Source organism: Jatropha curcas, chromosome 6 (genome assembly GCF_041381405.1).
Source record: "Jatropha curcas cultivar XTBG-Jc1 chromosome 6, XTBG_Jcur_1.0, whole genome shotgun sequence".
NCBI lineage: Eukaryota > Viridiplantae > Streptophyta > Magnoliopsida > Malpighiales > Euphorbiaceae > Jatropha > Jatropha curcas.
Window position 1 is genome coordinate 22,153,178 of NC_143156.1, and position 25,023 is coordinate 22,178,200.

The 25,023-nt window shown below is 36.9% G+C and overlaps 2 protein-coding genes across 2 annotated transcripts; one reads left to right on the forward strand and one right to left on the reverse strand.

The window, feature by feature from the left end:
- Window positions 1–1,500: 1,500 nt before the first annotated feature.
- On the reverse strand, window positions 1,501–5,774 carry PHIP1 (phragmoplastin interacting protein 1). The gene is made up of 4 exons (XM_089722783.1): window positions 5,177–5,774; window positions 4,546–4,717; window positions 2,349–2,395; window positions 1,501–2,254 (listed from the first exon to the last, which is right to left on the reverse strand). The coding sequence occupies exons 1-4, from the start codon at window positions 5,698–5,700 to the stop codon at window positions 1,648–1,650; spliced, it is 1,350 nt and encodes a 449-aa protein (XP_089578909.1). The 5' UTR covers window positions 5,701–5,774; the 3' UTR covers window positions 1,501–1,647.
- Window positions 5,775–9,381: 3,607 nt separating this feature from the next.
- Window positions 9,382–11,805, forward strand: CCB3 (cofactor assembly, complex C (B6F)). The gene is made up of 3 exons (XM_089722784.1): window positions 9,382–9,474; window positions 9,619–9,662; window positions 11,101–11,805. Exons 1-3 carry the CDS (start codon window positions 9,432–9,434, stop codon window positions 11,623–11,625), a joined length of 612 nt encoding a protein of 203 aa, XP_089578910.1. The 5' UTR covers window positions 9,382–9,431; the 3' UTR covers window positions 11,626–11,805.
- The last annotated feature ends 13,218 nt before the right edge of the window (window positions 11,806–25,023 follow it).

Consider the following 25,023-nt stretch of genomic DNA (forward strand, 5'->3'; position numbering starts at 1 on the left):
TTAAAATAGTTTAAGGGTGATGTGGGTTGAAAATTTTTCCCCAAATCTATTTTAGCATGCAATTCCAAAATTGTAAATTATGATGCAATCGCAAATTCAAAAAATTAAGGTGCGATTGTGATAGATCACAATGTTCATGATAAACAAACCTTTTTGAGCCAATTATATTACATAAAGATCCTTTTTCTTTTATCAATGCTTCCTTTTTCGCAAGCAATCAAAACCCAGGTAAAAAAAAAAAAATCATAATTTATGTTTTTCTCAATGACTTTTTATGCTAAAAAAATAAAATTCAAAAAATTCAAAATAAAATCACGGAGGACCGAACCTGTTACTAGAATGGTTCCCAAGCCAGTATGGTCTAATCATAATTTATGTTTCAAGAACACATTTGTCAAATATCAAGTGGGCAGTTTAATACAAATTCTTGAGACAACTGGTCTGAAGTTTAGGGTCAATGCCAATAACTTAACCAACCACCTAATCTTTTCCTATCAGCTCACGGACCAAAGTGAAAGTAAACAAAGTTATCCATTTTAAAGTTATTCATTTTCTTGTGGCTAAACACATAACTCTGACTGTGAAGTTTACTTTATCTTGGTGAGAGGTGTAATTATTACTTAAATGTGAAAGTATATGATTATAATAGGTCTTTGCAAACTTAAGGATGTCACAAGGCAAATCGCGATAAATTTCAAAAGTAAATTTATGCGTCGTTTTCTTGTACAATAAGACTCCAAATCCATGAAACCCAAATCAGGGGATACCAATTTGGCAGTATCCTAATTTTCAAACTTGCTATTTACAGGTCAAGAAACTTCCAAATTTGCTAGCTTGCCAATAGAGACAATTTAAGTGTAGGCATAACATTCATGTCTTATTTTCATTCATGAAATGGTCAACAAGATCCTCTATTTTGCATCCTATCTTATGTTTATATGCTTCACCTTGTCTGGCAGGCGAAGTTCCCAGAAGACAGATGCTGCAAATTAACATCATTGCTGGAGTTCAATTTAGACAACCTGCCCAAAAACACAAATTTGAATCTGGAAATAATTCTTACATATTGTTGCTAGATTCACATATAAGTTATGCTTAGAACTGAGTAATTCAAGAAATGGAGGAAATTGATATGCAAGAACATGTTAAAATAAGGATCAAAGTTGTCACCGTGATGGATGGAAGGAGAGAGGCTCATCTTCGGAGTCAACTTAGTAAACCTTTTGCAAATGGTTCCAATAAACTTCTGCTGTCTTTGACCAAATCACAGGTCTGAGGCTCTTAACCATAGATTAATGTTTCAGGATTCTGTAGGCTCTAGCAACGTTTCGGTAACATTATGTTCAAACCAGTCCGAAATTATTTCAAGGACTGAAAAAAGGAAGGAGATTTGTTTTGTAAGAGGATATAAGTGTCGGGAAATAAACAACCAGGTGTGGTTTCTTTGAAGGAAAAATGCAAAAAATTGGAAAAAGAAAGGGTTATGTTTTGACCAATATGTGAATTAAACTCAACTGAATTAAAATATACAAATTCAAGATATAAAATTGTAACAGCAACTGTCTATGACTGATTTGAATCATATGAAATTGATAGGAACCACTATAAAATCTCAAAATTGAAAGAAACAGAATATTTCATAAATGTTTAACTTGCATCAGTATTTGTTTCAGCAGTTTGCTTTTTTGGGCAAGCTGAAGAAATATGACCCTTCTGACCACATTCATAGCAAGTCCTCCGTCTAATCTTACCGCTGCTTACACTCGGGCCATCATTACCAGCTTCATTGCCTTTATCAGCTTCATTGACTCTGACTATGGGCACAGCTTCATTGACTCTGACTGTGGGTACAGCAACGCTTGCACTCACAATATTATCAACTTCATTACCTGTGGCTACGTGAGTAACATTTGAACGTGTTTTTGCTCCTTTCATAGGAACCGCACAACTTATCTTGATAGGTCGCCCACATACAATCTGCTGATCCAACTTCAGTGCCATCAATAATGAGAGACTGTCAGAAAAGTCCACATGAGCATACCCTCGGAATTCATTTGTTTCTTTGTCCATGCCCCAACGTACTGATGATATATTGCAATCCGAGAAAAACTTCCGCAGGTCATCCTCAGTTATATCCCATGACAAATTTCCAACATAGACCCTATTGTAACCTTCAACGATTTTTGGTGCAAAATCAGGTACTTTGTTTGCGCGAGTTGTCTTGTAAGGTTGAATTTTCAGATAAAAACCACCCCTGAAAGTATAAGAAGTTTCATAAGCAGGGTGTAGAAATAGAAAATAACAATTTTCCCAGCTGGGTGTAAGAACATCATTCCTATGTTACTCACATGTCAGATCCATCAAGAGCCAAGGCACGTTTAGCAGCAGCTTCAGTCTGTAAGGATGATTTACAATAGTAGAATCAATATAATGTTACAAACTAATTCAACCAACAAGTTCTGTTAAAATTTCAAAGATGTCAAAGCTTTATTCCAATTTTAGAAATAAACAAATTTAGGTAAACTTAAGAAAAAAAATCAGAGAATAAAATTCAGATATAGGAAGTTAAAAGACAATGTTAACATCATTCGACCAATCTAAACTATAGCTGTTTTTCTCTACTGTGACCTTTTATTGAATGACTTTAATGTTTTCACCAGGTATGAAGCAAGTTTCCTGAGATTCTTCCATGTGAAATTTAAAAATTATAGATAAGACAACAGAAGTGATCAGAAGTCTTGTTCAAAAAACAAGGTAGATAGAAGTCCGCTACAAAATTAAACTTAAATTTTTATGACAGCACAAGCAAAAATAGTTTCTGATTCAGAGGCAAAAACCACAATAACAGCATATGTTCATTGTTGAAAGGTAAAATGAGGAGATCCAAGCAGCAGCAAAGCAAGGGAGTGTGACTAATTGGCTAGCCCTGCCCCTTCCTAGTTTCTTATATTTTTTAAAATACCACCACAAGCACAGAAACAAAATAGAATAGGATCCAGACAACAGACTTTCAGAGTCTATAAAAAGCAAGTAGATCTTGGTATCCAATCAATTGTCTGAAGCTCCCGAGTCTCAAGGCTCCCTATGTCCTACAAATCTCAGAAGATACACCTGTATCAATTGGCTCTTCTCCTATTAAGAACTTATTTTCAAAGTGCTAGACAACGCATTTCACAGGGATAACTAAGCAAGATATAATCTTAATTAGTTATGGATAAGCCCATGCAGAAAATTAATGAATCTAGAGCAGAAGCTAGGAAAAAGAATGGATTTTATATTCTTGTTCTATGCATGAGAACTCCACTTGCTGAGAATCTCATCTTGCTTTTATTCTCATTGCATTTCTTTTCAGGTCCAGTTCATTACATACTAAATTCAACAGGGTACACAAAACAAACACAGCATAGGAGTGAATGTTGCACACCGATTACCCAACATGTCCATAAGATGAATGTTGTGGAGATGAGGATGTTGAAATGGATGTGTGGTCACATAAGGTTAGACAAGATTAGAAATGACTACATTACACAAAAAGTGCAAGTAGCAGAAGTTGGAGATAAGATGCTTGAAGGATGTCTGCTATGCTACGGTCATTATCACGTAGACCCTCACATGCCCTGATTTGTGAATGTGATACTTTAGTAGTAGAGATTGCTAAAAGGGAAAAGGTCAACCTAGAACCATATGGAGGGAAGTTTTCAATAAGGATCTACAAACTTTAGATATTAGTGAGAACCTATAAACAAAGAAAAATGGAGACAAAAGGTTCATAAAGCAAGTCCTAGTTAGTTACTATTGTCTATCTTATGCTTTGTTTGATTTAATATTATCAAATGGTTTACGAATTTCCCTTTCAATTTTTTTTCTTTTCCACAAAAAAGTACTTCAAAATTTCCTTTCAATTTATACTTTACTTTGCATTGCTATTTATTTCATCAGAGTGGACATTGGAAACAAAGGATTCTTATAATTGACCCCAACTAAGCTTAGTTGCTACTGTACATAAAACAATTATAGACTCACATGCCAATCAGGTGTGGTTTGATTGATCTTCCTACTTCCCCTCGCAGATGTAGGGAGTGAGAGGTCCCAAGTTCGAGTCCTCTCCACCACAAAGTTATCACCAATTTGATGAATGTTATTCAAAGGAGAGGGCTGCCCCCTGCTGTGCAGCCCACAATGTTATTTCCATCCGTCGGGCCTCCCATGTATCCAAAAAATTATAGATTTACATGAGTATTTGGTAAGATTATCATCCATTTTATGTTGTTTTACTAGTTCTCCTAGACGCTTAAACATGTCAAAAAGCTACATATGCTTCAAGACAACAAAAAGATGAACTTCGTCAAAGAGAAATTCTGTTGTAGAAATGTATCTTACACAATATTTACCAGACTATGCCAGCAACCAATTTTGAACTAATATCACTTTTGAAATTTCTGTCAAATTCAAGTTACTAATGCAGGGTATTTAAATAGAAATCAAACTGAAAAAAAAAAATAAAAAACATTTCTTAAATTCAAAGAAACTGGTCTGTGGGGATACCTTAAAACTAATTATTGCAATTCCTCTAAACTTTCCACTGTCAGGAAACTTCTTGCAGTCAACTCCAGTTATGGTGCCACAGGACTCAAAGTAACTTCGAATGTCATCCTCAGTTGAGTAATATGGAATGCCTCCAACATAAACTTTTGTAGCAATATCCTCATTCATTTGACTGCAAGAAAATAATACACCAAAGACTAATTGTTAGATGCTATTCAATCTAAAGCAACACACACAAGTAGAAAATTCAACACTACACTTATATTAGCAGCAGATAAACAAAAATTTCCAATGTGATTTAAGGCCTAGTTAGCATTGGATCTGTAATTAATACAAAGTTGGTCTTTTTTCCACAGATTCACACTCTTTACCAGCAGTATTAACATATCCATTTTTGAATTCATTATCAAGAAGCAGCAACAAGAGCCCCATAGAAAATTAGCTAAAAAATTAAACAGATGCCAAATTTATATATAATGCAGCCAAATTGAGAAAAATAAACGGAAATCAAAATAAGAAGAAACAGAGGACAATAGCAAGCTAATTAAAAAAAAATACATCCTCGAAGAGAGGGAAGAAACGATGTTTAAAAATTCAAATTGTTATAAAATGGGAATGCTTTGAAAATTACCTTTCACTGATCCCTGCTGTTGCCTCTACAGCTCCTTCAGCTTCAACAGCTACCTTCTCCTCCAAACTCTTAACCTTCTTATTCTTCTTTTTCTTCTGTTTCTTTTTTTTCTTCTTTGCCTTCTTTGTCTCCTTCACTATCTCACCTTTTTCTTTAGTCTCTCCTTCCTCTCTCTTTCTCTTTTTCTTCTTTTTTTCATTAATTTCTCCATTATCAACTTCACCTACTAAACCTTCTTCCCCTTTCTCTTCACTTGTCTTATTCCCTTCAACATTATCCTCATTTATACTCTTTTCTAAACTCCCCAATCCTTGCAAAGAGAGGGTTTTTCTTCTCTTTTCTCGCTTTGATAATCTGATCCTCTGTTTTGCTGCCTCCAGAAGCTCTTGAAGCTGCGAATTTCCTTCCGGGTTTGTTGACGATTTCTTGCCATTCGAGTCGGAATCACCAGAAACTATTTCTGCTAAAGATTGTGCCTTTGCTTCTCTCTCCTTCTGCTTTAGCTTCTTGTTGGACAACACCATTGTTGCTCTGCAGGTGTAAACCCTAACTCAGGGGGCTTTGTTCTTCTCTAACGTTTAGAACGGTGCCGTCTCTATTTTTGTAAGTGGCCCCAAATTGTCTTTATTTTACCGTGCGGGAAAATTGGTAAAAGCTACCTCAAAGGTTTGACATAACATATTGACTTAAATGTTAAAATGATGCAACCAGGTTAAAACTTTTTGCTATCGTATTGATCTTGAAATTTTTACTTTAAGGCAATAGAATTGAAATCTATTCTAAAATTCAAATTTTGAACAAATGACTAAAAACGTAGTATCCAATTATATAATATGCTCATGTGGCTAGGTGTGTTAATCAAAGTATTCAGATCATTTAAATTGATTCAAACCAATTTAAAATCGGGTTTTAAAAATTTATGTTTGGACTTGATTTTGTAAAATCTAAAAAGTTTGATTTATAGTTTGAGTTAAAACCATATATATATTGTTACGACTCATCTCTGCGGGTCGGACAAGCACTAAGACCTGGGTGGGCTTAAGGTCCCGCATCCCGTAGTAAGTCTATGTTAGTTAAACTCATATTCTATTCATAAATGTGGCTTCAGGCCCAATAATTTATTTCACCAATATATCAAAAATACAATCCATAATATTAATGTATGTGCTCTTATTATCTAATTACAGTCCATTTGGAATACAATTGCAGAATTCTATAATTTACAGTCTTTTACATTAACATTGTTACTACAATCATTAACAGTCTTCTATAAATATTATCTCAACTCAGTTGAATTCCATAGGACTTTCTTTCTTGCTATTACCTGAAAAAAAAATTGTAGGCAGGGGTGAGCGCCAAACTCAATGAGTAGGGTTAGATAACCCTCTCACCCCATACAATCACACATATGCTAACATAAATTATTTTAGTCCTCCAACTAGTTATATGATTATGCAGTTCACACACAAATGACAATACAACAGCAACCACAAATATTATCATCTTCATATAATTACATCACGTGGAAATTAGTCAGTGACGTCACCGAAACCCCCAATGAGCCGTCCTCCCACATGGCTCGTCCTCTCATAACGTGTGCATCAGGGAGCCGATCCCCCATACATGGCCGACCGGTCTAATCCTCACTTGACCAGCCCTCTCATTTTTTTTTTTCAGTCTCTCTTTTCTTTTCCATACCAACAGGAGGCGACCCTGTGGTTTATCCATATCATATCACCAGGTGCACACGGGTGCCAATCTCCCATTGGCCCAACGGTCTCGTAGACCGCCCTCACAAACCCATGATGACCCACTTCATGCCAATTCCACACAAACAAGGCACAACAATATCACAACACAGGTAATCAAGAAAATTTTTAATCGCAACAATAGTGCAGCACAAAACAGCAATTTAACAAATGCATGATAACATTTAGTTGTGAATAAATAAATTTTTTGAAATTAGTCACCAAAGACCACTTCTCAAGTTTTAATCTCTAGGATTTATTACTTAAATCAAGTTAAATGGGTTGAATTTGGTGGATTTAGCTAAGTAGGAAGTGAAGAAAAACAAAGAGAAGAAGGAGATGAAGTTAACGTTGAAGAGAAGAAGAAGAAGAGAAAATGGTTGCTCAAATAATTGAAGTTGACTTTTTAAAGCAACTAAGGATAGTTTGGTCTTTTTCCATAATTGGATGGCTAGGATTGAGTAAATAGTAATATAATCTAATGGCTACAAATATTCTCCAATTAAATTCCTTCAAAATATTATTTATTTTCACAAAAATCTCAAATTTACTCCATAAAAATAATTCCTCAAATTTCCTTAATTAATATAACACCATAATTCACTATTCATTAATTATCCAAATTCTCCAAAAATATTCGTTACTTCCTTTCTACCTATAAAAATCATACATGCATGCCCCAAAAATATTAAAGAAAATATAAAACATATATAGTAATTTTTTCAGACCAAAATAATACCGACTCTCGGACCGATGGTACTATTCACAAACTACTATTTCAAACACCAAAAATTAGGGCGTTATAGAAACTCTTGCAATTTTTCTATAGGATCTTCCCAATTTGTTTTTTTTTCTTAAAATAAATATACATTTTAATAACGAAATATCATTTACTAAATTTGTGAATACTAAGTTACTTCTAATTTAGAATATGATTATATGATCTTTATATCAGTTAGGACGGTACATCCGGTACCGAATGTGACATTTGCCGTCGGGTCTCTCAGAATTGAGCAGTGGGTATTACAGGAAGTTCCTCCCTTTATTCACCATCTGCTGTTGTTAGACTCTTTTTATTTAAAGTTCCAATACTACTCTTTTTCTTCTCCAAAAAAAAAAAAAAAAAATTATATGTTAACTATTTATGCTATTTTGAAAGTCTCAAGAAATATTTAACAATATATATGAAAAAATAAGAAAATAATTATAGTTAAACTAATTTAATTCACTATTCTCAAACTATGTGAAAAAAAAAATATATATATATACTATATATAAATGTAGGAATAAGGAGAACAATGGAATTACCGGTATCGCCTTTAATGAAATTTTAAAAATTCTAAAATAACCTTAGTCAGAGTCAATTAGAAAATTACATTTTATTAATTTATTGGATATAATTTATAAAAAATATTTTTTAAATAAATACATAAAATCATATTCTTACCATTATAAGATATGTTTTAAAATACAGCTTGTATCTATTATAAAACTATGTTTAGAAATGAATTAATTAGAGACTAATACATGGCTCCCAAAATTTATCATTTCTTATTTATCAAATTCTTATATAATGTCATATCTCATTCTTTTATTGCTTTAATAGAGAATTTGATACAAATTTTAATACTTATGTGACGTTTTGACATCCTAATATTGAATTTTTATGTTTCTTATTTTTTTCTTTTATCATTCAAGAAAAATCAAGAATTTTGATATTTTAAGAATTTTCTATAATTTATAATATCTATCTATCTATAACTTATGTATATAAATGTGAGAACAGGAGAACTAATGAAATTTCCGATACCGCAGTATTCATCTCTTCTCTGCATATGTATCTCAGTATGCTATAAACTAGTTGAGAATCTTATTTGTTTTTCTTTTCATTTCCTTAGTTACTTCTCAGATCCAGTTTATTAATACTTAATGCAACAGATAGCAAACACAAGATTAAGATTCTAAAATCTTTTCCTTAATCTGTAAACTAATTTTCAACAGGTACATTTTATTGATTAATGCAACATCTCACCCAAAAATGAGAAATACTAACCACTTGTCCCTTCCTTTCTCTTTCTCTATGAGTGTGATCGCTCTTCCCCTTTCAGGAAAATGTCTGATTTTTGAAAGGCTTTTGATTTGGCCAATTTATGCACAGAGTTTTAATATAGTTGAAGAAACCATAAACATTAGAAAAATGGGTTTTGAGCAGAAGGGCAACATTGTAAACAAATGGGTATGCTCTAAACTTACCTCTCACTGACCCCTTTTATTGCCTGTGCGACCTAGATCTGCAACACTGTTAAAGATTCTGCTTCGGCTTCTTGTTTGTTGCTCTTGGTCCTTTTTCTTCTGCTTTTACACCCCCACAAAAAAAATGAACGAAAAAAACAAGGTTTATTTCGAATGACTAGAACGGTGTCGTTTCAGATAACAATAGAATAGGATAGAATGAATTATAGAAGCATGAACGGGTTGGCTGAACAGATGACATATCACTGGCCAAAATGGCAACTTGCGCCTCTATCTTCAGCAACTCCCATATAAGAGGTACTATCAATTCTTCTGCATTTCTTATCCAATTTTGCAATTTTAGTAGAAACGTTTTTTTTAATTGTAAAAATTTTCCTGTATTTGGCTGTTATTTTTTATTATTTCAAAGATTATTTATTTCATTTCTCACATTATTTTAAGGACGAAGGCCTTCTGTATACAAGAAAATCAATTTCAATATTTCTGTAAGTATCACTAACTTATTTCATCCGTATTTGGTGTCTGGTATGGAACAATGGATGATACTCTTTTGATTTTTAAAAAATGGATCTTTTTTTGCCATTGCAGTTGAAGAGTGTTAACTAGGTTTCTACCGATTGATGTTAGTATTAAGAGTGAATCTGTGTTGCATTAACTTTGTGCAAATTGGGTATTAGGTGATTGAGGAAATGCCAAAGTGAGTTTCATTTATTTACTATTAATAAGGTTTTGATATAAATGAATAAGCAGAAAGGTGGACAAGAATTTGATCGTTATGTTTTTAAACAAGCAAATTTTTGTTTCCCAATTGATTGATGTTCTGTTTGCAAGAGCTTAGCAGTTGTTTCTTTGGTAATGCAACTATGCAAGTTGGCTATACTACAGCCAGTTTCATTTTTAAGTTATTAATTTTAGTCACCTCTCCGAAGTTTTTATTTGATTTCTTAAGAGGCTTTCTCGTTATCTACATTAAGTACACAATTCTACTGTAATTTGAATTTGTATTATTCAGTTTCAGCTCACTAATTAATATTGCTCAAAGGCTTTTTACCTCTAGTTGTGAAGATGCCAATAATGTACTAATTATGCTCTTGAACTAGTGATACCTCTTGAGTGATTGGCTTCCACTTTGCTTTAGAATTCTTACTAGTTCAGTGTGTATGATAACTCTACAATCTGGTGTGGGGTATATTGCTATATTGGTTTTGAGAAAGTCTGCCCCGAGGTGTAGTCTTTTGCTGTACTTTAGAAGATGCAGGCTTGAATTTGTTTAATAGTCAAAGAAGTGTTTTTAACATACTATATATCTAATTGATGTACAAATAGGTAGGATTTGAGTTTTAAGCTTCTGAAATAATAAAAGTCAAATTTGATGATTAATCCTACTTGATTCATCAATAAAACTGTGCTGCTTTGTCTTTCACTAGACTAGAATAAAGTATATCTTGCTGAAATTTTACAAGTTTTATAGCTTTCATGGGGCTTCTGTGATGAAATTTCTAGTGGCCATGCCTTTCTTTTTATATGTTAATTCCTTCTCCCCTATTCATTTCTCACTAGTAGTTCACATATGCAACCCTCTAATTTGGAATATTTTAGAATTTTTATTTTGTTATGGGGTTTGTTCAATCCCTTGTGGCCTACTGGCTTAGTAATTTTTTTTTTTATGGTCTGAAATCTGCTTTTGCATGGTGTATGGGGACTAAATTCGCCTTTATATATGCCCTGAAGATACTTTCACCCAATTAATGCCTGTATGCTTAATGCTTATGATGAGGTACCAAAAATTTCCCTAGTGGTTGTGTAGAGATGAACAAATGTGAATACGAAACACTGACTTTCAAAGATAATGCTTTTTGTTGAGTGACTTATAGACTTCAGATTCAGTTGTCTTCCATATATTTAACTACCTATATTTGACAGGAAAGCTTCATGTGTCCGAAAAGAGGAAATTCAAGTAAGCTTCGTCAAGGGTCACAGTCTAGACTATGTTGCTCGGCAGTAAACTTTGAATTGTTGCCAGCATATGCAACCCTTTTAACGAGTCGATTTAGCAGTCTTGAGGATGTCATGAATATCGATCACAATACACTAGAAGCATCCGAAGCTACCTCAACGTTCATTCAAAGTTTGACACTGGGAGATTTAGACCCTGCCACAGCAAAGCTAGCAATTAGTATTTTGGGGCCATTTCTCTCAGCATTTGCCTTTCTATTTATTTTGAGAATAGTAATGTCTTGGTACCCAAAACTTCCTGTTGGGAAATTTCCATATGTAATAGCTTATGCTCCTACAGAGCCACTTCTCATTCCGACACGGAAGGTGATTCCACCAGTTGGAGGAGTGGATGTAACTCCTGTGGTTTGGTTTGGATTGTTAAGTTTCCTAAATGAAATACTGCTTGGTCCTCAGGGACTTCTAGTGCTTCTTTCTCAACAGGTTAATTGATGTACAAAGTGCACAAGGAGGTAGAATGTACATTGGTCATTTTTGTAATATGAAGCTATCTGGGTTTATTAATCATGTGAGGACTAATTTCATTTATTTAAACATAAGGCATTGGTAGTTCTTAATTAAAAAGTACGTATTCTAAATTGTGAAATAAATGGAATTTTACTTATTTCTACATGTATGCATGTATTTTGCGTATTAATCCAAGAGAAATAGGTGAAACCTTATAATTTGAAGAGCTGTCTTGATGTGTGCTGTAGACGTCCGATGACACAGATTTTTCCTATGTAACAAAATACTCAGAACCTTTTTGGTAGTATAATTTTATAAATTATACATTTTATTAAACCCTTAGAAATTTAGGACGAACTAACACTTACGTAACTTGAACAAACCTCTGTTTATTCTCCATTCAAATGTAAGGACCCTATGCAATAATATATAGTCCCTGAGTTCGAGGATGATGTTCGTAAATCGTACATATTGTCTATATGCTTAGTATACTTCATATAACCAACCGATCGAACTGACCAAAGAAAGTTGATCTGGCATAGACAGTTTGATTTAGATTTTCATAAAAAAAAAAAAAATCAAAGTTATTTGGTTTAGTTGTATTTAATTTCCATGAATCTCAAAAGATAATTCTAAATTTATAAAAAATGCTAACAATGCAGTTGACCGAAGTAGTTCAATTTGATTTGATTCATTACGAATACTACTCGATATGGTTTGATTCTCATTTAAAAAAAAAAAAAATTCAGTTTACTTCAATGAAATCGATTGAATGTCCATCCCTATGGATACATGGAACTTCTACATTTAGTAAATCCAATGACGAGGATGTTAGTAGGTAGAGATGAGCAAACTTATCAATAAAATTGGACCAAAAACTGAATATATCTAATTTGATTCCATTCCATCAGTTTGCTCACAAGAAAATATCGATTATCTGTTTAAACTGAGTTTGCTTTATTTCGACTTGATTTAATAAAAATCAGTCACTTGAAACTAAATCGTCGCAATAAAAAATTGATTCAACCGATTCGTTTTTAAAATTAATTTTGATTTGATTCGAATTGAATAGGCCCAACCAAATTAAGCCCACATTACTATGTTTTAATGAACAGGGAGGATTTTAATAATCTTATTAATAATTTTTTTTAATAGTCAATCTTATTAATCTTTTATATATATATATATATATATATATATATATATATATATATGAAAAGGAAGTTTCATTAAGATTAAGCAACAACAGGTACAACTTCCTCCAAGAAAGGAGGAGCAACGTTCCAAGCATAACAGCCATCAAAATTACATGCCTCCCTAGGGAGACAGTGAGCTGATATATTTGCCTGTCTTTTTATCCATGAGTGTTCAACATTTTCTAGCTGATGCAGAAACCATTTCACGTCTAAAACAAGCATTCCCCAATCTAACATATTATCAAGTGGACTGTTGGCAGCAATAGCAACTTGAAGATTATCCACTTCTAGAACAATAGGTCCCCATTGCTGTAAGAGGAACCACCTTACAACTTCTCGCAAAGCTATTGTTTTCGCCATTAGAGGAGACACCAAGCCAGCGAAATGCCTGAAACTGTTGTGAGAAAAGCCCTAGTATGATCACGGAATACTGCTGTAAATCAGAACTGCTGGCTATCTGAAAATAGAGCAACATCTATATTGCCTTTAATAATTCCCTCAGGTGGTGCACACCAAGTAGCACCAGCTGCAGAGGCAACTGAAACCTCAGGCAGGCCAGAGCTCTTGAATTGAGTAGCAACATGTTGCCATTCCCTTAGATACCGAGAAGCAAAAGTAGTGACAAAATAGGGAGAACATCTAAATGATTGCCAGACCAAACAATTACGAGCATTCCAAATAACCAAGCCAACATTGCAAACCGTTCTAGCTTAGCATTCTCCACACCCAATAGCGCCTCAAAAACTGCAAAAAGGACTATTATCCTTATGGCAAACTAATATCAGATTGCAGCAACCAGTAGTGACGAGCAAAACCACAGTACAACAAGGCATGACATAAAGTCTCATTCTCATTGCAAAAGGGACATGATGGCAAAATATCCACCCCTTTGTCCATCAATCCCGTGTTGGTTAGGACAATATTTCTGCAAGCACGCCATAGAAACACAGAGACTTTTGCTGGTATCTTTAAATTCCATAAACGCCTCCATATAAGGCTAACTTGAAGGTTTGCTTGCAGCAAAACATCATTAATAATACAATGCTAGCCTGATTTCACAGCATAAAATACCATGTTTTGTTTAGTGCCACACAATTCTATCAGTGGCAATATGATGGTAGATAGGCCTAGACAAAATCTTAATCATCTCGGAAGAAAAAGGCCTCGCACCAAAGGCTTATTCCAATGACCAGCATTCAACTTCAAATCAACAACTGTCAAATCATTAAAGCCAAGGATCACAGGAGATGAAACCGAAAAAGAGTTATCATTAGCTATCCATGGATCTCGTCATACATTAACATAAGAACCTGAGCCAATTTGCCATCGAACACCATGCCTTAACACGTTATAGCCTTGACAAGACCCTTCCATAAAAAACTGAAATTCCAACCTTCAGTTGCATCCATGAAGTCCACTCGAGAAAAATATCTTGCTTTGAGAATAAAATAAAGAAGGGTAGTTGAAGATGTAAGCAACCTCCAACCCTGTTTAGCTAAGAGAACTAAATTAAAAGCACGAAATTGTCGAAAACCAAGACAATAAATTCCTTGGTAGAACACATATTATCCAATAAAAGCTAATGTATAGACCGAGTACCATCTAGCTTTGAACCCCACCAGAAAGAGTTCATCATTTTCTGTAGCTCATCAGATAAAGTCATAAGAATAAAAACACTCATAGAACAAGCTGGCAAGGCTTGCGCCACTACCTTGAGAAGAACTGCTTTATCGCCATGAGAGAGTAATTTTTGGTGCCAACCAAAAATATGAGACTGTATACAATCTCGTACATAAGAAAATATAGCTTTTTTATTCTGGCCTATAAGAGATGACATACCTAAGTAACAACCATGATCAAGAGGATGAAAAACATTTAAGATACCCAAGATACAAGTACACCTGTCAGAGGAGACATTTGCACTAAAGAACACACCCTACTTTGCAAACTATTGTCCTAGCTTAAAGCCATCTCAAAAGTCTGCAAGATATTCCTCACAACAATAGCTTCTTGATCTGTTGCCCGAAAAAATAGAAAAAGTTATCGTCGACAAACAACAAGCAGTTAATGCTAGGGGCACCATGAATCTGTTAGAGAGTAATACAAAGTATCTCTGCACGTTATCTATTTTTAGTTAGTGATATTAATTTTCTGTTTTAATAAGTCAATATTTGTCATTTGATTCCCTATTTTCTTGTTGACGTGAGATAATTTGTGTCCACGTAATTTGGGATTTGGTTATGCTGTGATTGTATTTAAAGAGCATTTGATGAATGGAAATGTATCCTATTCTTCTCTCACATTTTTTGTGCACACCAGCGGTTTGCTGAAATTCCTCTTAGTTCTTTTTTTTTTTTTTTAGCAACTCTGTTCTACTCTGTTTTTCTAACATCTGGTATCAGAGCCCGGGTTATACTCCGAGGAATTAATCTGTTTTACTAACAGGTCCTAGGTTCCCTTCCAGATGGCTTGTAATTCAGTGGGAATTAATCTCTTACAACCTTCTGTTCCAATTCTTCGAGGAATCGCCAACTATGATATTTGGAGTATCAAAATGAAAACTCTTTTTCTCTCCCAAGAGTTATGGGATTTCGTAGAGAATGGCTACAACGAAAGAACATCTGCAGAAATTCTTAAAGAATTACTGAAGAAAGATAAAAAAAATTGCATTAAGGAATTGTAAGAATCACAACACTGAAAGTAATAAAGGTGAAACTCGTTTCCGTAATTTTACATGTTATAATTGCGGGAAACAAGGTCACATAGCAAAGAATTGCCGACTAAAAGGAAATCAGGCTAATCTAGTTGAGCAAGAAAATAATGATGAATGTGAGAGTTTATTTCTTGCTGCTTTTGCTACCAGAGAATGTGATTCTAATGTAACATCCTAGTGCGTTGAGTTGAGTCATTTCATAGAGGAAGGGTGAGTTGGGTTGAACCAAACCCGGTTGGGGTAGCATGAGATGATAAATGGACTTATTTGCATGAAAAAGTTTAGGCCTTGTTTGCAGCCAAACATACAGTGTGGGTATTAAGTTGTGTCTTAGTACACTTGAGGTACCAAGTAGATATGTTACACAGCCAAGTCATTTCTTCTAGAGACTATCCGTTCTTATCAGCTCACTTTCCCATTTTCATATTCTCTTCTTACTTTCCCTCCCGTTTCCTTGCAAGTTTCATGCACGTTAAGCACTAAGTCCACTCCAAGTAAGTAGAAATCCTTGAAGTTATATGTTATTCACTCTTTAATTGAGTTATATTGGAGATGAGTTATGAGAATTCTTGTGTATAGGAGAAGAAAGTTCCAAAGTTGCAGAAAAGAGAAGTTAAAACAGAGCCCCAGCTTTGTGGCAAGACAGGTTTGATATCTCTTGTTATTTCCCATGTTCTTTGCATGAAAAATTGTGTGGAGTGTTGCTCATGAAATGATATGTTGCTTGTTGTTGGGTGGAAGTACTGGAAATGATGTGAAAACAGGGGATGAATCTATGAAACGGAAACAGAGTTTGCTGGAAATGTTACCAGCAACTTCATCTTGATTTTGAACCCATATAATGATGGAATTAGGAATTGTCATAGAAGAGTTATTTGTTCCTTTCTGTGTTAGCTTTACATGGGCTTTTGAATCATTCAATTTGAAGTTGTACATTGAGAGTTATGGCCAAAAGAACACAGACTGCACGGAATCACGTTGCGCGCTCGCGCATACTGGAAAGCAAGTCGCGCTCGCGACTTGAGTCAGGTAGCTCTCTGACTCTCAAATGGCACAACTCGCGCTCGCGACTTTCACATGCGCGGTCGCGACTTTGGCCAGAAGCTCTCTGACTCTCAGTGTGCGCATCTCGCGCTCGCGAATCACACAAGCGCGCTCGCGACTTCATCTCGCGCTCGCGACTTGTGCTGCGCGGTCGCGACTTCAGCTAGAAACGCACTGACTCTCAAGATGCACAAGTCGCGCTCGCGACTTTCACATACGCGGTCGCGACTTGTGCTGTGACCCTCTTTTGCCTTTCATTTACTATGTAATCACATTCCTTTGCTCAACATGCATGCATCCAATCATTTTACAACAAAAATACAACATAAGAACATGGATTAAAACAACATACAAGCATTCATATGATGTGAAATCAAATCAATATGATGAACGATGACGTTGTGAAACCATTTATGTGCTATTGTGTTACATTGTTGACATGCTAATCTTAAGCTCCATGGAGGTTAGGTAGAAACCATGTAGATAAGGCTATGTCGCGACATAGAATAGCAGATCTGCACCCCATACAGTTTGGAACTCCGGCTACAGGCCGTTGAGTGGATATGATTAAACCGTGCGGTGCGAATCCGGTTAGGGGCACCAAAACGGACATTATTGGCATAGGCGAATCCGGTTCGGGGCCTATAGCATACAGTTTCACCCAGTTTCATACAGTTTATCTTATCACTTCGGTTTCACTATAACCTTATGGAGCCATACAGATATTGTGACTAATATTTAATGAATTATACAGTATAATACACAGCAAGAAAGATCATTCAGATAAAATGAAAGTATGATGATATGTGTGATTATCTGTGCCTTATGTGTTTACATGGTTGTTACGTGGCTCTTTGTACTTATGTATGCGTTTAATTGTTTCTTTATTTGTTGAGATATCCACTGAGCATTATTTACTCAGCGAGTTACCTGTTTAACTCGCAGGTTTTGAGACTGGTCCATAGAGAGTCCGCATACAACTGCTGCAGTTCATCTGTAGAAGACTCGGTCTTCAGGGTAGAAACTCATTTTGTTTTTCTTTTTATGGCATGTACAGGGCACACAGTTGGGCCCATTTCATTTTGTAAACTTGTATCATGTTTTGTAAATATAAATTACATTATTTTTGGAAACAGTACCAGCATGTTATTATATTCAATATACAATATACAGTATGTATTCAGCATGTCAGAACATACAGTCAACCAGTGTTGTAGCATCTCGACTCGGTTCATTTGGGTTTACGGGTGGACCGGGAAGGGGTGTTACAAATTTTGGTATCAGAGTCCTCGGTTTAATTTCCCCGGGCTTGCATGCATAAGTTAGTATATGTACATGCCATGACTACCCTGATGAACTAAGCAGTTGTTATTATTTTAGGAGGATGTCTCAAGAAGGTGAAAGTGAGTCACACGCCTCTAGAGCAGTGGAGGGTGAGGCTCCAGCAGCACCAGGTCAAGCTAGAACAGTGGAGGGTGAGGCTTCAAGAGCACTAGGTCAAGAGGTGCTGTTAAAGCAACTTGCAGACACTTTTAGACAAATTGCAGGAGTGATGCCTCAAGCACCCGTAATAGTAGAAAGAGAGAGAAAGCCCCCACTGGAGAAGCTTAGAAAATATGGTGCAAAGGAATTTAAAGCTAGTAAAGATGATAGCCCAGAGCTTGCTGAGTATTGGTTAGATGGGACATCGAGAGTCCTAGAACAATTGCAGTGTACAGCAGAAGACAAGTTGGTTTGTGCCACTTCATTGCTGATAGAGGAGGCATATACATGGTGGACCACTGTGCAACAGAGAGTGACAGCAGATCAACGTACTTGGCAATTCTTCTTGGATGAATTCAAGAAGAAGTTCATTACCGAGGCTTACCTAGATGCGAGAAGGAAAGAATTCTTATACCTGCGACAGAACAGAATGTCTGTAGCTGAATACGAAAGAGAATTCACTCGACTTAGCAGGTATGGTAAGCAGATAGTGTCTACAGAGGCCGAGAGGTGTAAGAAATTTCAAGAAGGCCTGAATGATGAGATTCAGATGGGAGTGGTAGCTTCCAGATTCAGAGAATTCTCAGCCTTGGTATAGGCAGCTCAGGAGATAGAGCGAATACAGGCCAATCAGCGTTCTAGACGCCAGCGGTCTCAGCAGAGAAGAGACCAGACTCAGAGTGCACCCAGTACACATCAGCCGGAGAGCAAGAGATTCAGAGGTGCTAGTAGTTCAGCTGGTTCTAGACCTTCTTTTAGCCAAGGCATAGCTAGGGGTGTTCATGCACCAGCAGCATCAGTTGTGGCTAGTTCTGCCGGTGGTATTCGAGGTTCAGGCAGAGGAACTGGTAGAGGCACCGGTAGAGGTGCAGAGTCAGCCGGTTATCCGTATCCACCTTGTGAGCATTGTGGTAGACGACATGGTGGAGATTGTTGGTTGGTGACCGGTAAATGTTGGACATGCGGAGCATTAGACCATCAGAAGAAAGACTGTCCGAAGAAGGCAAGAGTTCCTACCCAGTTCATAGCAGGTAGAGGTAGAGGTGAGCCCTCTGGAGTGCAGAGACAGCAGTCAGAGACTGTGGACAGGCCTGAGACTAGGGGTCCAGCTAGGGTTTATGCTATGCAAGCCAGAGAAGAGGAGGAAGCTCTAGATGTTATAGTTGGTGAGTTTTCTTTATTTGAGCATGTAGTTTATGCTTTGATTGATCCTGGCTCATCTCATTCATACATTAGTGTACCTAAACCTTGGGTTAAAGGGTTAGCAGTTGCACATGTGAGTCAGGGTATGTTGGTTACCAATCCATTAGGAGATGTAGTAACAACTCATACAGTGATCAAAGACTGTCCAATTGTTATTCATGGAAAGGAATTTCCAGGAGATCTTATGGAGTTGCCATTTAGAGAATTTGATGTTATTTTGGGTATGGATTGGCTATCTAGACATAATGTTCTAGTTGATTGTGCAAAGAAAAGGGTGACGTTATCTACACCAGCAGGGGAAGAGATTACAGTAGTCGGGAACCGGCGAGAGTTTTTGAGTAATGTGATATCAGCCATGGCAGCAAAGAGATTAATTCAGAAGGGTTGTGAAGCATACTTGGTATGTGCGTTACAAATAGAGAAAGAAAAGTTGAAAGTGGAAGATATACCAACAGTATGTGATTATCCAGATGTGTTTCCAGATGAGTTACCAGGGTTACCACCAAGAAGGGAAGTAGAGTTTACCATCGATGTCTATCCTGGAGCAGCACCAATATCTATTGCACCTTACAGAATGGCACCAGCAGAGTTAAAACAGTTAAAGATTCAGCTGCAGGAGTTATTGGATAAAAGCTTTATCAGACCCAGTGTATCACCTTGGGGAGCACCGGTATTATTTGTAAAGAAGAAAGATGGATCATTCAGACTATGCATTGATTACAGACAGTTGAATAAACTGACAATCAAGAATAAGTATCCATTGCCTCGCATCGATGATTTGTTTGATCAGTTAAAAGGTGCAGGTATATTTTCTAAGATTGACCTCAGATCAGGATACCACCAGTTGCGGATAAAGGAAGAAGATATCTCCAAGACTGCATTCAGGACCCGATATGGTCACTATGAATGTTTAGTAATGCCATTCGGTCTCACAAATGCACCAGCGGTTTTCATGGATCTTATGAACTGCGTATTTCATTCATACCTGGATCAGTTTGTGGTGGTGTTTATAGATGACATTTTGGTCTACTCCAGAGACAGGGCAGAACATGATAAGCATTTACGGATTGTACTTCAGACATTGAGAGATAAACAGCTGTATGCTAAGCTCAGTAAGTGTGAGTTTTGGCTAGAAGAAGTTTCTTTCTTAGGACATGTGGTGTCATCAGAGGGTATCAGAGTGGATCCTAAGAAGATTGAAGCTATTATTGATTGGAGACCACCCAGAAATGTTACAGAAGTGCGCAGTTTTCTGGGTTTAGCCGGTTATTACAGAAGGTTTGTAAAAGGATTCTCCATCATTGCATCACCTTTAACAAGACTATTGAAAAAAGAGGTTGTATTCCATTGGGATAATAGATGTCAGCAGAGTTTTGACACTTTGAAGAGAAAGTTGACTGAAGCACCCGTGTTAACTCAGCCAGTGTCAGGTAAAGACTTTGAGATTTACAGTGATGCCTCTCATACTGGGTTAGGATGTGTGCTCATGCAAGATAGGAAAGTGGTAGCCTATGTATCCAGACAATTGAAGCCACATGAATTGAATTATCCAACCCATGATTTAGAACTAGCAGCCATTGTTCTAGCATTTAAAGTATGGCGGCATTATCTGTATGGTGAAAAGTGTTACATTTACACAGATCATCAGAGTTTAAAGTACTTAACAACACAGAAGGACTTGAATTCAAGACAACGGAAGTGGATGCAGATTCTGGCTAATTATGATTATGTCATTAATTATCATCCGGGCAAGGCTAATGTGGTAGCGGATGCCCTTAGCCGGAAATCCTTGTATGCTTTGAGCTTAATGAGAATTAGTATGGAGTTACAACAGCAAGGAGCTATTCTCGCACAGATGCAAGTACAACCATCTTGGATTCAGGAAGTTGCAGAAGCACATAAGAAAGATGCACAAATAGCCCTATGGGTTAAACAAGTCCAGGCAGATCATGGTGGGAAATTTAGATTGGATAGCAATGGAGTTTTGTTTTATGCAGATAGAATTGTTGTACCACAGACAGGGGAGGTCAGACAAAAGATTCTGCATGAAGCTCATAACAGTCCATATACAATGCATCCAGGTAGCACCAAGATGTATCAAGATTTGAAGACAGGCTACTGGTGGCCAGGCATGAAGAGAGACATCGGAGATGTTGTAACAAAATGTTTAACATGTCAACAAGTAAAAGCAGAACATCAACTGCCATCCGGGTTACTTCATCCAATAACAGTGCCAACATGGAAATGGGATCAGATCACGATGGATTTTGTTACTGGCTTACCTCAGACACAGCGGAAGCATGATGCAGTATGGGTGATTGTGGACAGATTAACCAAGTCAGCTCACTTTCTACCAGTCAAGACGGACTATTCTCTCGACAAGTTAGCAGAAATTTATGTTGGTGAGATAGTTCGACTACATGGAGTTCCATCATCCATTATCTCGGATCGTGATCCAAGGTTTACATCGAAGTTCTGGGGTAAACTTCAAGAGGCATTAGGAACGAAACTGCATTTCAGCACTGCATTTCATCCACAGACAGATGGCCAGTCAGAAAGAGTAATTCAAATCTTGGAAGACATGATGAGATCATGTGTTATAGAGTTTGAAGGCAGTTGGGACAAATATGTATCTCTCATGGAGTTTGCCTACAACAACAGCTATCAAGCGAGCATCAAGATGGCACCCTATGAAGTATTGTATGGTAGAAGATGCAGAACACCTGTATGTTGGACAGAACTTAGTGAGAAGAAGATTTTGGGTCCAGATTTGGTGAGAGACACAGAAGAGAAAGTAGAAATCATCAAAAGACGGCTGAAGGAAGCAAGTGATCGACAGAAATCCTATGCTGATTTAAAGAGAAAAGACATTGAGTATTCAGTTGGGGATAAACTATTTTTGAAGGTTTCACCATGGAAGAAGATCTTAAGGTTTGGACAAAAGGGTAAGCTTAGCCCTAGGTTCATTGGTCCATACGAGATTGTTGAACGCGTAGGACCATTAGCCTATCGCCTAGCATTACCTCCAACTTTAGATCGAATTCATAATGTCTTTCATGTATCAATGTTAAGGAAATACAGATCAGATCCCTCACATGTATTATCAGCGGAAGAGATTGATATTCAGCCGGATCTCACTTATGAAGAAGAACCAGTTCAGATCCTAGCCAAAGAAACTAAAGAATTACGGAACAAGAAAATAGCATTGGTGAAAGTTCTTTGGAGGAATCATAAGACAGAAGAAGCAACTTGGGAATCAGAAGACACCATGCGACAACAATATCCGCATCTGTTCACAACAGGTAAACTTCGGGACGAAGTTTTTATTTAGGAGGGGAGAATTGTAACATCCTAGTGCGTTGAGTTGAGTCATTTCATAGAGGAAGGGTGAGTTGGGTTGAACCAAACCCGGTTGGGGTAGCATGAGATGATAAGTGGACTTATTTGCATGAAAAAGTTTAGGCCTTGTTTGCAGCCAAACATACAGTGTGGGTATTAAGTTGTGTCTTAGTACACTTGAGGTACCAAGTAGATATGTTACACAGCCAAGTCATTTCTTCTAGAGACTATCCGTTCTTATCAGCTCACTTTCCCATTTTCATATTCTCTTCTTACTTTCCCTCCCGTTTCCTTGCAAGTTTCATGCACGTTAAGCACTAAGTCCACTCCAAGTAAGTAGAAATCCTTGAAGTTATATGTTATTCACTCTTTAATTGAGTTATATTGGAGATGAGTTATGAGAATTCTTGTGTATAGGAGAAGAAAGTTCCAAAGTTGCAGAAAAGAGAAGTTAAAACAGAGCCCCAGCTTTGTGGCAAGACAGGTTTGATATCTCTTGTTATTTCCCATGTTCTTTGCATGAAAAATTGTGTGGAGTGTTGCTCATGAAATGATATGTTGCTTGTTGTTGGGTGGAAGTACTGGAAATGATGTGAAAACAGGGGATGAATCTATGAAACGGAAACAGAGTTTGCTGGAAATGTTACCAGCAACTTCATCTTGATTTTGAACCCATATAATGATGGAATTAGGAATTGTCATAGAAGAGTTATTTGTTCCTTTCTGTGTTAGCTTTACATGGGCTTTTGAATCATTCAATTTGAAGTTGTACATTGAGAGTTATGGCCAAAAGAACACAGACTGCACGGAATCACGTCGCGCGCTCGCGCATACTGGAAAGCAAGTCGCGCTCGCGATTTCCCATTGCGCGCTCACGACTTGAGTCAGGTAGCTCTCTGACTCTCAAATGGCACAACTCGCGCTCGCGACTTTCACATGCGCGGTCGCGACTTTGGCCAGAAGCTCTCTGACTCTCAGTGTGCGCATCTCGCGCTCGCGAATCACACAAGCGCGCTCGCGACTTCATCTCGCGCTCGCGACTTGTGCTGCGCGGTCGCGACTTCAGCCAGAAACGCACTGACTCTCAAGATGCACAAGTCGCGCTCGCGACTTTCACATACGCGGTCGCGACTTGTGCTGTGACCCTCTTTTGCCTTTCATTTACTATGTAATCACATTCCTTTGCTCAACATGCATGCATCCAATCATTTTACAACAAAAATACAACATAAGAACATGGATTAAAACAACATACAAGCATTCATATGATGTGAAATCAAATCAATATGATGAACGATGACGTTGTGAAACCATTTATGTGCTATTGTGTTACATTGTTGACATGCTAATCTTAAGCTCCATGGAGGTTAGGTAGAAACCATGTAGATAAGGCTATGTCGCGACATAGAATAGCAGATCTGCACCCCATACAGTTTGGAACTCCGGCTACAGGCCGTTGAGTGGATATGATTAAACCGTGCGGTGCGAATCCGGTTAGGGGCACCAAAACGGACATTATTGGCATAGGCGAATCCGGTTCGGGGCCTATAGCATACAGTTTCACCCAGTTTCATACAGTTTATCTTATCACTTCGGTTTCACTATAACCTTATGGAGCCATACAGATATTGTGACTAATATTTAATGAATTATACAGTATAATACACAGCAAGAAAGATCATTCAGATAAAATGAAAGTATGATGATATGTGTGATTATCTGTGCCTTATGTGTTTACATGGTTGTTACGTGGCTCTTTGTACTTATGTATGCGTTTAATTGTTTCTTTATTTGTTGAGATATCCACTGAGCATTATTTACTCAGCGAGTTACCTGTTTAACTCGCAGGTTTTGAGACTGGTCCATAGAGAGTCCGCATACAACTGCTGCAGTTCATCTGTAGAAGACTCGGTCTTCAGGGTAGAAACTCATTTTGTTTTTCTTTTTATGGCATGTACAGGGCACACAGTTGGGCCCATTTCATTTTGTAAACTTGTATCATGTTTTGTAAATATAAATTACATTATTTTTGGAAACAGTACCAGCATGTTATTATATTCAATATACAATATACAGTATGTATTCAGCATGTCAGACCATACAGTCAACCAGTGTTGTAGCATCTCGACTCGGTTCATTCGGGTTTACGGGTGGACCGGGAAGGGGTGTTACATCTAATGTGTGGTATATGGATAGTGGTAGCAGTAAGCACGTGACTGCTAATCTGGAGGCTTTTGTTAGTGTGGATAAGTCCTTCAAATCCAACATTAAAACAGCAGATGGAACGGTTCGTCAAGTTCATGGTAAAGGGATCGTGAAGTTGAATGATTGTGAGATTAGAGATGTTCTATATGTGCCTGATTTGGATTCAAGCCTTTTGAGTGTTGGTCAATTTATGAGAAAAGG

Coding starts and splice junctions, on each gene's coding strand:
- PHIP1 (XM_089722783.1), bottom strand. CDS start 5,700: ATGGTGTTGTCCAACAAGAAGCTAAAGCAGAAGGAGAGAGAAGCAAAG. Junction 4,718..5,176: donor ACAGCAGGGATCAGTGAAAG/GTAATTTTCAAA, acceptor ATTTTCTTGCAG/TCAAATGAATGAGGATATTG. Junction 2,255..2,348: donor GCTCTTGATGGATCTGACAT/GTGAGTAACATA, acceptor TTATACTTTCAG/GGGTGGTTTTTATCTGAAAA.
- CCB3 (XM_089722784.1), top strand. CDS start 9,432: ATGGCAACTTGCGCCTCTATCTTCAGCAACTCCCATATAAGAG. Junction 9,475..9,618: donor CAGCAACTCCCATATAAGAG/GTACTATCAATT, acceptor CATTATTTTAAG/GACGAAGGCCTTCTGTATAC. Junction 9,663..11,100: donor AAATCAATTTCAATATTTCT/GTAAGTATCACT, acceptor TATATTTGACAG/GAAAGCTTCATGTGTCCGAA.